Source organism: Pygocentrus nattereri, chromosome 2, assembly GCF_015220715.1.
Source record: "Pygocentrus nattereri isolate fPygNat1 chromosome 2, fPygNat1.pri, whole genome shotgun sequence".
Lineage (NCBI taxonomy): Eukaryota > Metazoa > Chordata > Actinopteri > Characiformes > Serrasalmidae > Pygocentrus > Pygocentrus nattereri.
This window is the reverse complement of record NC_051212.1, coordinates 24,334,334-24,350,032: the sequence shown is the minus strand read 5'-3', so window position 1 is coordinate 24,350,032 and position 15,699 is coordinate 24,334,334. Positions and strand designations below refer to the sequence as shown.

The 15,699-nt window shown below is 39.1% G+C and overlaps 1 protein-coding gene and 1 long non-coding RNA gene across 2 annotated transcripts in view; both read right to left on the bottom strand.

Annotated features, from left to right (window-relative positions):
• pcxb (pyruvate carboxylase b) overlaps positions 1-10,699 on the bottom strand; it is a 261,864-nt gene extending 251,165 nt beyond the window's left edge. The window contains exons 1-2 of the mRNA XM_017699653.2: positions 10,428-10,699; positions 1,072-1,214 (exon numbers count right to left, since the gene is read on the bottom strand). Of these exons, the coding sequence (XP_017555142.1) occupies positions 1,072-1,213 (142 nt within the window). The 5' untranslated portion in view covers position 1,214; positions 10,428-10,699. The remainder of the gene's footprint in view (positions 1-1,071; positions 1,215-10,427) is intronic.
• Positions 10,700-11,925: 1,226 nt separating this feature from the next.
• On the bottom strand, positions 11,926-13,200 carry LOC119265262. Its single transcript, XR_005131539.1, has 3 exons — positions 13,152-13,200; positions 12,169-12,284; positions 11,926-12,052 (listed from the first exon to the last, which is right to left on the bottom strand). It is a non-coding gene; the product is annotated as an uncharacterized LOC119265262 (long non-coding RNA).
• Positions 13,201-15,699: the final 2,499 nt, after the last annotated feature.

Sequence of the window (15,699 nt, the reverse complement as noted above, 5' to 3'; positions counted from 1 at the left end):
AAATTCGCCACTGGCACCCTGTGCTCTTCACAGATGAAAGCAGGTTCACACTGAGCACATGTGACAGACGTGACAGAGTCTGGAGACACCGTGGAGAGCGATCTGCTGCCTGCAACATCCTTCAGCATGACCGGTTTGGCAGTGGGTCAGTAATGGTGTGGGGTGGCATTTCTTTGGAGGGCCGCACAGCCCTCCATGTCCTCGCCAGAGGTAGCCTGACTGCCATTAGGTACTGAGATGAGATCCTCAGACCCCTTGTGAGACCATATGCTGGTGTGGTTGGCCCTGGGTTCCTCCTAATGCAGGACAATGCTAGACCTCATGTGGCTGGAATATGTCAGCAGTTCCTGCAAGATGAAGGCATTGAAGCTATGGACTGGCCCGCCCGTTCCTCAGACCCGAATCCGAGCACATCTGGGACATCATGTCTCGCTCCATCCACCAACGCCACGTTGCACCACAGACTGTCCAGGAGTTGGCGGACGCTTTAGTCCAGGTCTGGGAGGAGATCCCTCAGGAGACCATCCGCCACCTCATCAGGAGCATGCCCAGGCGTTGTAGGGAGGTCATACAGGCACGTGGAGGCCACACACAATACTAAGCCTCATTTTGACTTGTTTTAAGGACATTACATCAAAGTTGGATCAGCCTGTCGTGTGTTTTTCCACTTTAATTTTGTGTGGGACTCCAAATCCAGGCCTCCATTGGTTAATAAATTTGATTTCCATTGATGATTTTTGTGTGATTTTGTTGTCAGCACATTCAACTTTGTACAGAACAAAGTATTCAATGAGAATATTTCATTCATTCAGATCTAGGATGTGTTATTTCAGTGTTCCCTTTATTTTTTTTTTAGCAGTGTACATTTTTTTCCCCACATGTATCACTATTTTATCAATGTGGCATATAAGAACTCAGAAGACACAAGTAGAGTCTAAGGAACTAAGGAAACAAACATGCCTTGGCACATGGCTAAGGGAAAAATGTGCAAATGGGTTTTTTTTGCTGATCTTTTTCCATAACAGAATTAAAAATACAAGGCTTTTGATCAACACGTGCCAATGACCTTACCTCTGTTAGCTACCATGACCTTTTTGATTGGCCGATATTCGAGGGTCTGTGGCGAGGTGTGGGCAGAGCGAGAGAGTAGGTACACCCTCCGCAGAGCCAGCAGTCCAAGACCATTCTTCACCCCTCCAAAATACAAAAGCATTCTGAGAGAGAATGAGAGAGTGAGAGAGAGAGCAAGAAAGAGAGAGAGAGAGAAAGAAAGATGAGGAGCTGGGTTAAAACAAATTGTCCACTTCAAAAGGCATCCTTCAGCAAGATGGGATGAGAAACAGAGGAAATGAAAGATAAAACTAAACGACATGAGAGAATGGCTCTCCTCAAAATATATGAACCAAGGCATAGACAACATTACTTATATAAATCCTCAGGACTGAACCAATGATCCTCTGAAGTTTTATGACAACAGTTAAGTGTTCCACATTTCCCTCCACATGGTTTAGACCACTCACAACAAAATAATGCATTGCCCCAAAAACAGTTATGGTCTAGTTTGTGTGTGACCGCTGCCATCTTGTGGTTTAGGGCAATACTGCAAGTTAGGAGGAAATGGGTACATAAATAAATGTTGCCCACTGCATTTAAACTGTTCTTTGCATTACCTAAAGTATGATAATAATAATAATAACCTAAAATATGAACATTCATTTCTGCCAAGACCTACAAAAGTATAAATGCGTAGTGTTACTTTATGGGCATTATTTATTATAATGGCAATAAACCATTAAAGTGAAAAATAAAATGAATAATAAAATTATAATTTTTTTTATTGTTCTCATATTCATACAGTAAACCATATAAACATTTCTAACTGCTTGTGAACCTGTGAGGTTGCATGTATAAACAATAAAACCACATAATTTACCACACCCAAAGCAGCAAAACGAGTAAGTAGGAATGTGAGAAGAGCCAAAATGATGATTCTTGGAAAGACACTGCATCTCAGTATGAAAAGCAATCACATAAATAAAGTTTGATATAGTAACCCATTAATGCCCACATCTCAAACTTTAGATTTTCATTCTTTACTCCATGTTCTTTAAGCTTGCCTGAACGTAAATCAGAAGAATTTATTCAAATCAAACCATATGGCCAAACAGTGAGTTAATTTATTGTATTTAATTTAGCCTTAAGTTACAGGTCACTGATTTTAGACACTAATAAACTTATGGAATTTAAAAATTTTATTTAAGGATTTGTGTAAGACCAGGGCTGCCCAAAGTATGGCCCAAGGTCCAAAGATGATGCATGATCATGTTTGATTACCTACCGCCTCACACAATGAGAAAACAAACACATTTCTTATCATATATTTACTAAATTGTATACCCCATTTAAAACATCCATCCATCCATTTTCTAAGCCGCTTCTCCGTCAGGGTCACGGGGGGATGCTGGAGCCTATCCATTTAAAACATTTTTTACTTATTAAGTTCTAATTTTCATATTAAAATCTTTTTAAAAGGATCTAAAATGCTTTGAAAGAATTACTCAACCTTCCTGGGAATTTTCTCACACACACACACACAATATGCCAGACACACAAACTCTTTGCATCTCCATTTACAGGGAACATGGGGGATTCACAGGGGATCAAGGGGGAAGGGCTCGCTCTTTGGGTATATTTGTTTACTGATAGCATGGCCAGGGAGTGCACAGACCATTGAGTAATTAAGACAGAGACTACAGACGAACCTTGAGTTTTTAGTGTAACATTTACAAGGTCAGACATGCACACGCACGTATATGGTGAGAACTTTTAAACCTGTCTGAGCCTGCTTGCCCTCAGAACACAGTGTGGCCAAATGAAGCTCCAGCCCTGTATAGGCACAAACATGCTGGAAACCTTATTAGGTTTCCTTTTTTGAGAAAGACCCAGTCTTGTTCCTCCACTACTGATTAAAATGCTGCACAAGACTTTGAAAAGCAAACATATTTTAAAATTATGTTCCCTACATACTTTACAGAAGAATAGTCTGATATTCTCCAAAAGAATGATAGTACATGCCTCAATGGGGCAACATGTTTATGGCGAGCTTCTTGGCTCTTCACTAAGCATTCTATTTTACCTTATTCAAAAGTTGACACTAGAAAACAACTTTTTGGGAATTTTGAAGTTTTAATGAATGTTTTAAAAGCATTAATTAGGTCAATGTACCACAGAAAGGGCAGAGTGGATCACATGTCCCTATGGTTCGCAGGTCTTACTTACTGTAAATCAGTGGTCTCTAATCCTGGTCCTGGAGAGCTACATTCCTATAGAACCTAGAGCCATTCAAGCTAATCCACCTCTTCCCAAGTCCCTGATTGGCTGGACAAGATCTATTAGAGTTAAGTAAGGGGCAGGGCAATTTACTGGATATAGGTTGGAACTAAACTGTGCAGGAAGGACCAGGGTTGGGACCACTGTTGTAAATTTTAAACAGCCACCTTGTGGGAGGTCACAGACAATAGCATGAGTCCCCCTAAACATCTTTACTGGACCTCATACTGCTGCTTATGCAGTTCTACACCCATGACATGAAAATACATATATTTCAGCCATTACCCTACATTAACACTAGCAAGTGTCACTTGAAGATAATTTTTATAGAGGAGGCACACATTTTGTTGGCACTGGGGTCCAAAATGTGTAAAATACAATTTTTAATAAATATATCAGTCAAAATCAAACCCACCCAATTTTTCACTTACTATCCTTAGATGTAGTCCAACAGCCAAAACATGTCCAGAGTGCAACGTCTGCTTTAGTTTAGAACTGCAGATGTGAGGCTAATGTTGCCAATAAAGACTAGAACGCCGCAGTCATGCAAATAGCCCAAATTATTTCTGCAAAAACAAACAAAAAAAAACCCCCAAAACTTCTCCAAATCGGCTCAAACTGTAGATTCAGGTCTTCAGTAAGGTTGTGCAGACGCACTGATGTGGTTTAGATCACAGAATGCCCACCTATGAACTATAAAAATGAATCAAACTAAATCGCTGCAGGCCATTATTTTTGGACATCAGAGCTGGTATCTTGGATCAGACGATTATCATCGTCACAAATACTAAGTCTAGATCGGCAATCCTCCTGATGTGGTTTGTGGACACACACCCTGTTGTCATTTTCATAGTTCACAGTAAACCACACAGCATTCTAAACCACATCTGAATGCAGTTTGAACACGATCAAAAGACATTTCAGTGATTCATTTTCACAGAAACCATTTGGGCTATTTGGGTGACCGAGTTCTAGTGCTTGTTAGCAACGTTAGCCTCACCACTCACTAATCGAAAGAAGCAACATGTCTACGTCGATCGACTACATCTGGGGAGAGTGGAAGTTGTGTGCATTCGATTTTTCACTGGACCCTTTTAAGAATTCTAGATTGTAAAGTCATAAGCCGTGTATATATTCAAACATTTCTGTTCATGCCTAATAAATAAGTCTCATATTATCCAAGAGCCATACCTGTTCTAATTGTAAAAGCAGCAGGCAATATTTCCAAAGTATAACACCATGATATTTCAAAATATTTTCAAAACGCACATTGTGATTCATGATATTTAGTTTTTGTGAGGTTTAATGTTGGAAGACCTACTGCAACCCCTTGTAGTACCACATTCAAAAAATACCACAAAAATCTTGAGTACAACAAATTTCATTTAATGGTTCAAATACTGTGTTTCTTCTTTAAGTAGCAATGATATCGGAAAAAGCTTATTGTGATGCAATATTGTGAGGTAATTTATCATGATAAATATAATTTTGTGACATTTAACATGTGCACATTTTGGCCTAGTTGTGTCAGCCATGGTACTGCACTGTGACACAGAGTCACAATGACGGACTTCAGCAGTTGATTTGTAAGCAGTACTAACTGTTACAAAGAATAGAAAAAGTTAATTATGTGGAGTTCTCACCAGGTGAACAAAGACACACTTTCACTGTTGTAACAATTGATTTGTCCCACATACCTCTGTGAGGCAGTTTACATAATAATCTGTGTACTCAGTCTGAGAATGACGTGCAAGTCATGTGTATTTGTGTGTGTGGCAAACGTGATCGCTCTAGAGCACCTTCATCAGTCCAGCTTATCTCAGTTCAACCGAAGAGTAGAATAGTCACGTCTCAGTGATCAATGAGGCTAAGCATGTTGGCTAAGATAGATAACATATCACAGATCAATCCAGAGGCCCACTCATACAATCCTACAACTGCACTGTAATCTTTCCAATACTTGTTTTGGAATTCAATCATCACACCAAACAATTACATAACAGAAAGGCCTACACAGACTAATGAAGTTATCCAGGCTAATGCTCTGAAGTATGTGTCACAATGAAATGCGTTTTTTGTGAGGATTGGTTGCTGTTCAGCAGTCAGGTGATTAAGTTATCTGTAAATGATTCGGACCATTCTGAGCTTGTATGCGTGGCCTGCCTTGTTTTTGGCCTGTGTGTGTGTGTAATGTGGGAACAAGCTGAAATTACTACCAAATTATCACCCAAAAATATAGACTGCCAATTCTCTTGTCTAATTCTGGCTTTTCCAGCAAAACGCTGAGGGATATTAACCCATTTCTCTTCCACACAGGCCACAGACGACATACTCAAGGACACCACCTTCTCAAACTCAAACCTTCTGACTCTTTCCCCTGTTAGCTGATTATACGCTTCACAGGTTAGCACTCATCTCTGCTTTCTTTAGGGCATAGGTAAGGTAGCAATCCTGCACTGCTGTGAACAGATGATCATAAATAAATGCAAGCAGAAGAAAGAGGTCACTGAGTTACTAGGTCTGTTATTTTGAAACAGAACTTTGAACTTCCTGATTAAAGGGCAATTGTGAAAACACCAGCTCTTTAACGAAAGGATATATGGCCTCGAAAACTGCATAATCAAGAAATAAAGGTTTCACAAGGTCTTGAAACATGCTGTGGTCATAGAGCAGTGGTGTTCCAGAGACAGGGTGAGCTCAGTCTTAGACAAAAAAAAAAAAAAAAAGCATCTTTAAAATGCAGTTCCCACTGACAACGGAAATCCTGACTTAATCTACAGCAGCAAAACCAGTCTAGCATGTGAGCACGGTCATGACCAATGGAAGAGGTCTGAAATGTTGAATAAGTAGAGATTTCCCTAAGAAATGTTTTTCTTGTAGTTGTGACTTCTGCATATTTCTGAACAGTAAGCTTTGTTAATGGTTGAAAAATCTACAGATTAATGTTTATCTATTGATTAATCATTTCTAACACTTATCTATTCATATAAATTACTTATAAATGCTTTTTGGCCAAAGACGCAAGAGTAGCATTAATGAAAGTACCTATTAATATCAAATAGCGTTTTACTATAGCGTTTTTTGTACATTCAACTAGCCAGGCCTAAACATGCTTTCTTCTTAATGAAACACGCAGTCAGTCACTGGTATTTAAGTACTGGCAATATCCACATTTTGCTCAGAAAAAGCATATATGACATGCACCTCTACATAAATGTGGCCCTAACTTTTATAACTAGATACATGTACAACATCTAACAGACAAATGATGCCTACAAACCATTTGAGGGCATTACCAAGAGAGATCTCTCCCCTAATAAAAACCAGTTCCATATTAAACACACAAAACTGGACAGTTTCTATTCTCAGGTTAAAAGGCAGTGCATGTGTTTGTGGAACAAGACAAAATACAGACATCCAATTGACCTTTTCTTATAGCAGGTCACTGCCGTAGATGTGTGAGCAACAATAATTGTTCTTTCCAAATGAGGAGACAAAATGACTACCTTTTAATGTCCAACATCCTCCCACTCTCTCTCGAAAGCTCTATAAATGAGAAACTAAAACACCTCAATGCTATAGTCTGCATGTTTTCCCCAGTGATGGTTATCCTGCTTCCTCTCATCTGCACTCTGTACAGCCCCTTTCCATTTCACTTGCTTCTATATTGTTTGTCCATTCCTTGGACACACAAATGCACAATGTGTTTCTGTGTCCTCAATGGGGGCAAACACGGCTCCATTAGAGGAGCCAGAAGTCACCCAAGCAGTTTGGGAGAGTTAACAGAGTGGTAACATTTTAGCATTAGCCTTATAAGTCAACATGGACAGCTGGAAAGGCTGTCAAATAGCTGTGGACAGAGAGCATTTTGGGTAATTTGTGGCTTTTATGAAAGAAAGTCAACTGTGCTAACACTAACATATTCTAGTCATTCTAACATGATACGCTTTAAAGTAGACTCTCTGGATAAGAGTGTCTGCTAAATGCTTTAAATGTAGACTGTCAGCAAAGATGAGGACGCACCAATATCCAAATACATTAAACAAACATTGCTTACAGTTTAGTTGGTTTTGAAACAAACTGAAAACTTTTGCTGATAATGCCTAAAGATTTTTCCCTTTAACATATGTGAGTTTATGTTCCAGAAACAGTGATGATTAAGCTTGACATGGTCATTTTCCAGCTATCCTATAGATTTAAACACAGTTTTATTATTATGCTTTTCAGACAGATATATACAAATTATCTCTCTTCTGACTGGCTGCACTGCATTGTGCCACATTCAAAAAGCAGTCTGGGCTGAACCACTCCTTATAACTTCAACATAAATTAAACTAGATTAAACTACTGCAGAATGTGTCGATGTATGTATGTAATTAAGTTGGTTTTTATGACAGCATGACTGAAGAGTGAATGACATGTTTTAGAACTTATTTTCATACTGCACTACAACTTACTAAAAAAAAGCTGGGCTTCATGTGATACGGACCCTTTACAAAACAGACATCAACAGAAAATAAAAACTGTACCTTCCACTGAACTGGTAAAAGTTAAAAGATGCAATCTACAGCCTCCCTACACTTTAGGACTGTAGCATTGAGTCTCAGTGCTATATGTCTGTTGCCTTCAACCTCTTCCTGTCTGTGCAGTGCCAGACAGCACTGCAAATGTATTCCTTCAGTCTACAAACTACTGCAGTGCTGTAAAAGTGGGGCAGTAGACTTCACACAGACAGACTGTGCAGCTTTCACCCTCCCAGACTGGTACTATTGGTGTGACATGGGGAGAGATGTGGAGACAACTAAATTAAATGAAAAGCTTTATATAAAATAAAAAACACTTATGCAAAGCTGAATGGTGCAACAGAGAATCATGCAGGTGCAATGCTTTGTCTCTGCCTGATTCTCCTTATTATAAAAATTCCATGGGTTCAGAGCTGGTGGTCTGTTTCTGTTTTGAGAACTGGTGCCCTATATAAAGATTAATCAGGACTAGCCTGAACTCTGTACACTGTTTATTTTTATGCTCATCACACAGCAGCCAATGGTAATGCTAATGATGAAACTGTTAGAGTCATTTTAACACGTCATGCCATCCACAATATCTGCCACATATGAGAAAAGTGAGTGATTAATTTTATTCAAATGTTAATTATTGAATTACATACTTGTGCTCATGTCTACAGTTCTTCATACTACAGTTACATATGATAGTTATACGTATCTCACTTATTTCGAGTGAGTGCTAGGTTTAGGGTTAGGGAAAATAAACTTAATAGATTTAGAGATTTAGTTGAATGTCATTTAAAGACAAGGTGAGCATATCCAAACTATTGTGTGAAAATTATATCACAACAAGAGTTATCTTTTTATTTAAATATATGAAAAGATTATATATGCAATGTATGCATATTATACATGTCCACATACGCAGGTCTTGTGTACTTCTAGGCCTAACAAACACAATGACAACAAATTGCACAAGTTAAACCTGCATGCCAACAGCACAGGATCAAAGATCAGTGAGTGTTCAGATTCAGCACATGCACAGCCAATCAAACTGTCCGTAAAGAAACAAAAACACTTGCACAGATTCAAGCACGCAGGTACACACACGCATGCACAGCGGCAGGCGTGGCACTTCAGTTGAGCCAATAAACAACAAACCTAACTCATGTAAGGATAGTGTAAACATGCAACATTCATTCTATTAATGCCAGATTGTTAAGACTGTAGAGAAGAGTGGGCCATTTTTTTTTTTGCTTACTAACTTTGCAACTACTTGAACAAGATCAATACATTTGTTTATACTTTCTGTTCTCCAAGAAACCTGTAAATATCTGTGACAAATGAAAAACAAATAAACGTTTCCGAAACTTTGGTGAACAATTCAGTCAAAACCAGAACAACTGCAAACAACTTACCAAATTACAACTTACAACACTGTACAGATTACTGTAACAGATGGTAAAAATGCTTGTAAATTGACAAATAACTATCCAAATCTGTCATGTTACAGATTTTTCTAACCCATATACATAAATACATATTCATCATAATACAAAGAGTTTTTTTAAGTGTCAATTTATTTTTGACCACAAAGTAGAAGAGAAAATATAAGCAGAATAAAACATTAAAGCATTTATATTTAAAGAACCTGTCCATAAAAAAAAAAAATTTAAAAAATAGAATGACTGTCTTGAATTTATATGGGGAGGCCTAATTACAACACTGCCTTACAACTAACCCCACACTGTGGAGGCTGTTCAGCCTGGCTGAACAGTACACTATTAAAAAAACATTTCTTTAGTAAAGATAACAGTTCTATATAGAACTATGAACTCTCAAAGAACCATTTGTATGCTCAAAGTGTTCATTGCATGGTGAAATGGTTCTTCAGATTGACAGAATGTGCTGTATGGGGTTCTATATACAGCCTTTTTGAAAATTGTCTACAGAACAAAAAAAAGTTCTTACAGTGTTACAATGCAACAACAGGGAAACAGGTTCTTTCAAGATGCAATGAACCCTTTCAGCACGCTAGTGGTTCTTTGAGTGTTTGTGGCTCTATAAGAGCCACTGCCTTTACTAAAGAACCCTTTTAAGAGTGTAAGCTCTTAACATGTTTTCAAACTGAGAGGGTGATTAAAATAATTCATGGATTACTGCAACATACTCTGTCACTGAGCAATCAAAACCACTTCTGAAGAATAAAGTTACTTGTAAGACCAAAGAACTGGCTTCAGGGTAAATCTGGAGAAACATCTGTTGCAGATGATGTTGACGGGGAATACGAGAAGAACATTCTGCTTGAACCTGTTCAACTACAAATATCAGTGTTACCTTTCACCCTGAGCAAGTTTTTGCCCCACTCTCCACTACACACACACACACCAACCAGCTGATCCACAGCTGCATAAGCAAAGCAAACACACTCAGCAAAACAAAGTAAGCCGGCGGGGGGGGCATTCCCCCGAGAAGCACACGAGTCGTGCAGAGCTCCACAACTTCCACACGGCCTTATAAACGTAACATCCTTCCAGTCTGAACTGAACCTGAAAACATTCATTATCACACACACACACACAGAATACTCACCTGAATTCTGCAGGCTACAATCAGTGGGTAAGAGCAGGTGCTCTGGATGTAAACAAATGAATGAATGAGGCAGAAATTGCTGCCCTGGACCTGATAACCGGCGACTGTAAGAGAAAAGTGGGGAGTGTGACACACTGATGAAGCCACTGTGTGTACACAGAACACACACATACACACACACACTGTCAGAGGGAGTGTTGCTCTTGCTCTGTCTCCGTGTTGCTCCAGCAGCCGCTTTAAGAGAACGTCAGGCCTTATATTGCCTGGGCTGTGCTGTTAAGCTCTCTCTCTCTAAGCTCTCATGCTCCCTCTGCTGATTATGCAACACAAGCACGCCCCCATTCACAACGGCCAATCACAGGCAGTCCGACTCTGACAGCAAAGAGCGGCAGGTTTTAAAGCGAGAGGGAGGGACAGACGGATAAGAGAACAAGAGGGAGGGAGGCACATAATGGGGCTGAACGCGGCAGGGGGAAAAAACTTTTCTTTTTAAAAACTATATTTACTATTCGGTACAAGTGTCTTGACTGTATCCCTACTAACACGTCTATACAAGACGGCAACTTAGATACAGCCGTCATTCAACCAGTGAAAAGATTGACACTTATATTTGAGTGAAAGATAAACAAGCTTTTATAAATATATAAACTTTTATAAATATATATGCCTATCAAGAGGACACAATAGTGAGCATGTTATTACAAATAACAATACAGCTGTTATCCTGCTGCAGGGACGGTCTGGAAGAGAGTGCTGTAGATCATCATAGCCATGACATTATTAGTGATAGAACACCTGAGGTTGTGAGTTATTACTTTTATACTACAGCTCTGGAAAATGTATAAAAAAGTAAAAGACAGCGCATCAAAAAGTAAAGAAGAAATCGCATCAAATCATCAAAAGCACTTGCAGTAAAGAGAGTAACTACCTTCTCATGTGATTTTGGACTGAGTCATAGAACTGTTGCATTATCAGGGTTAGCTCAGCATTTTGCTAGTATTTCAGCTTTAGCCAGTTTAACCTGTCACCTTGTTCCAGTCAGTATGCAAAGTATTTTGGACCGTCCTGTTTGGTGAATTGTATTCCGTCATTATTTAAAAAGCAGTCATTATTTAAAAAGTGAGGCTCAGCAACCCACGCAGAATGATACAGTATCACAAACACTAACAGCACCGCCTGAAAGCTTCTCAATCAGTCAGATAAACTAACAACCAACTGTTGCATAATTTCTTTGCGCATCAGGTGAAGCTGCGTTGAAATGGAGAAGTGTAAATAAGCTGTGTTGCTGTTATTACTGCGCAACAGTAATAGATTAGAGTGCTCTGCATGTGAACAATGGGCTTCATTAGTATGCATGCTGACCATGGCCCATACTGTACAGTACTAATAACTAAGGATGCACCACTACAGCAGTTCTAGACTGGTGCTGGTATAGGACATGTGTGCATATTTGCTGATAAATGCTTATAAAAATGTAGAAACTGAGATTACATCTAACTGGATTAGCATTACAGAACATTTATTTCTATATGGGTACAATGCAGTAAAATGAATGAAATGCTGGCCCAATCTGGTCTTCCAGAGGTCAGAAAAACACATCAAGTACTGGTCAAACGGAAGTCTATCTGCAAAAAAATGGTAGAATACATAAACATATAATCAGCTCTCTCAAAAAAAGTCATTTTATTGACACGAAACAGGCAAACTGGCTTCCTGCAGGGTGCTATAGAGAACTACATACGCGCTGAAACTCCGTCTGAGCTGCTTTTGGAGATCCCAATCCTTCACACGTCTGTGGGAAAAAGCTCCATTTGCTGAAACTCCGCATCTCGGTTGTCGAACCAACAGCAAAGATAACTTTCAGTATGAAAAGGTTTAACAAATACATTTCATGCAGTAACTTCGATAAACAGCAGCAGTTCGCATTAACAGAATAAGAACTGACATAAAACTAACCTCGGGGTAAACAACGAGAGACGCAAGGCATTAATATTCACAACACAAATGTTAATAAATGTTATTATGGGGGCAGTTTAAGGCCATTTTTAGCACACATGAATTTTAAGCATTTGTAAAACAAAGTCCACTCATTGGCCCGCTGAGCAGCTGGGGGAGTTTTTAAAAATGCATTTATTTAGTATAATTCATTCCTGTATTATTTATCCACAATTCCAATAGTAAACTAAAAACTCGGTCTTTTTGATCAACTGTAGTCCGACCGTGTCGCGTTCGCTGGGTGTGTGAAGGCCTTAAGGCCTCTGCGGCTCTTATGTTGAAGGCCCAGATTTAGCTCACTGATTACAAACGGAGGAAGAACTCGACATTACTGAACATCAAAACGCACGCAACGGATTGTTTTGGCTTTAATTGAAGTCGTGTGGCGTTTTCCATACTATGGGCATATTTGCCAGCATCAGACGGTTTTTAGCAGTTCGTTTCGTTTTGAATGAGACGGTGTTTGTGTTTGTTTATAAACGGAATAGCGCTAACGAGCTAAAAAGCATTCTTCTCTGAGCTGACTAACTAACCGCCTGATCTGGTTCACATGGCAAACCTTTCTTTGTAAACTAATGATCCCTTAAGGTTTTTAAGAGAGTCAAGCTGAGGTGGCCGCTCGCGCACCTACAGTCAGTGTCGCGCGCTGTCATCACAGCCTCTGTTCAGCGGCGTGAGGACTTATGGAAAAAAACCTTCACAAAGATCAGTCAGAGACGGCCTGTGTACCTTTTTTTTGATGACATCCTCCTCGAGTTGCGATCCCCAAACAGAGAATCAGCGGTTGAAACACCGTAAGCTTTTGGGATCGGTTTATAATTTATGCTGAGCGCCCTCTAGTGGACGTAGGAGACATAACGTTGACTTAGACATTTGGCGTTTACTGCAGTTGTTTGCTTAGCAAGTGTCTTTACATTTTTAAAAATAATGTACAGAATGTAATGTAAGGTCAGAATTTATTAGAATATCTGACAAACAAACAAAGGACTTTTTAAAATTTGATTGCTGAGTCCATCTGACCTGCGTTACTATAGAGCAGTGAAATGACAGGACTCTAGGTCATCTGTTCTCATGCGCAAAATAAACCATTCATCATCGGTCAGTCAATGACCACAAGACCACCCCTGCTGACCAGATAGTCTTTGTGAAGTGGAGCATTCTGGCTTTTTCTGCACACATCAGTGTCAGTGTTAGGTGGAGAGCAGTCCTCCACCCAAAATATCCAGCCAAGAGTGGTTCTCTGGTCAGAAAATGAAGGGCTACAGGATCACCAACTCAAACTGATGGCCAGCATATTTTAAGTGTATACAAGCAAGCCAGCAGAACATGCAAGGAGTTTTTTTTTTACTAATAAATTGCCCTGCTGCTTGAACAGGCTAAAAAAGAAGAGTGCACAAAATGCTTTGTACTGTAAGGCCCAAACAAAATGTGCGCTAGCTGTGTGCAGTATATATTAAACAAAAGTGTCTTCTAGTTTCATGTTTCTGTTCTTCAGTCCAAACTCATGTTTGCTCTTTGCAAAGTCTGCACAATAGCAGGTTATGACATCATATGTAGGTCATAGATTAAGGATAAACAGACTTAATAGCCTGCATTACTACTGAACTGCAAACATAGCAACCGGAAGAAAATGATCTAACAAACCATAAATCGCTTCAAATGGTTTAGTGAGTGGTGAACAGTGCAGACCTCCTCTCATTTTGCATTGCAACATATGAAAGATGATTATGGCTTTAAATCACAGGCATCAATAAGTAATGTGATCACACTAATCACACTGTTGCATAATAAAACTAGCTTTGATAAAACTGCACCTACATCTCCATTACTCCTCCCACATTAGATGTGCCAAACTCATTTCTTCATTTGCTTGGTAAACACTACACACCATACACAAAGAATTAAGATACACATTATCAAGATTCCCAAATCGAGAACTAAGTCAGTTTGCAAGTCATGTATTTGACTAGCAACACCTTTATCACCATAGCTAAAGTGAGATTATTTTTTAAAGTTTTCACCCATTTAATCCAATTGTAGGTATGTTTGACCTCATAGACCTACACAAAAAGCACAGGCCAAACCACTGGACCAGAGTAACAGGCACTTTGAAGCATTAACTTCACATGCATGCAAATAACCTTTTCCCATTAAAGGCAAAGACGAGTCTTTGACATCTTTAGAATATATATTAATTGTTTTATCACTAGAATAATTAAAAATAAGTAAAGGGTAGTATCATGCTACAGATAAACCATATTAGAGCAGCATTAAAACATGGCTTTCCACTCAAAGAGGTCACTTCTACCAGCAAGTACAAGTACATAAAAAGTTAAATGTTAGTTTCTTCAAAAATAGACTTACAGCCAAAGTTATCATCATTTTGTCTGGACTAGGTCACCACAGCATACAGTGCAAGGATAGTGATATAATGCACTCTAAATATAAACTCACACACCTACTGATTGGATATTTTCAGTAAAAACGTAAAGAGTGTGTGTCAGACAAGAGTTCCACAGTGTTCCAGTTCTGATGGACTCTGGCCTTGTACATGTGCTTGCTACCTTAGTTGTAGATATCAGTGTTATCATTATAGTTACCTTCTACCATAAAACTGTAGACACGGTGTAGAACAGAGCACTTCAAAACATTCACTTAACTAGTCACATGAAGGGGGAACACAAAGATAAGCAAAGATGAAAGATCTATTTGAGTGAGTTTTCAGTTAGACCTATCTGTTATCATCAACTGATTGGAGCAGTACTCTATTTCATTGTTTGTACATTTAAAATCACTGCATCTTTGATAACACTCTGTACTGAACTACTTTTTTTTTTGTTTTTGACTGGTGCCAGTATTTGCATGTTAGTATAGCAATAAAATGGAATCTCATACAGTCATAACTTATACAATACACAGATTATAATATAGACATCAAAGGACATTATTATTTAAGTGATACTTTTTTGATCCCACAACTGGGGAAATTCCACCTCCGCATTTAACCCATCCGTGAAGTGAAACACCACATACACACTAGGGGGCAGTGAGCACACTTGCCCGGAGCAGTCCTATCTACGGCGCCCGGGGAGCAAGTGGGGGTTAAGTGTATTGCTCAAGGACACCTCAGTCATGGACTGTTGGCCCTGGGGATCGAACCGGCAACCTTCCGGCCACAGGGCCAGCTCCCTAACCTCCAGCCCACGACTGCCCCCTATTATTCTTATTATTATTAATTGTTCATTCAATATTTTAAGTATTTTGCAAACATCAGTAA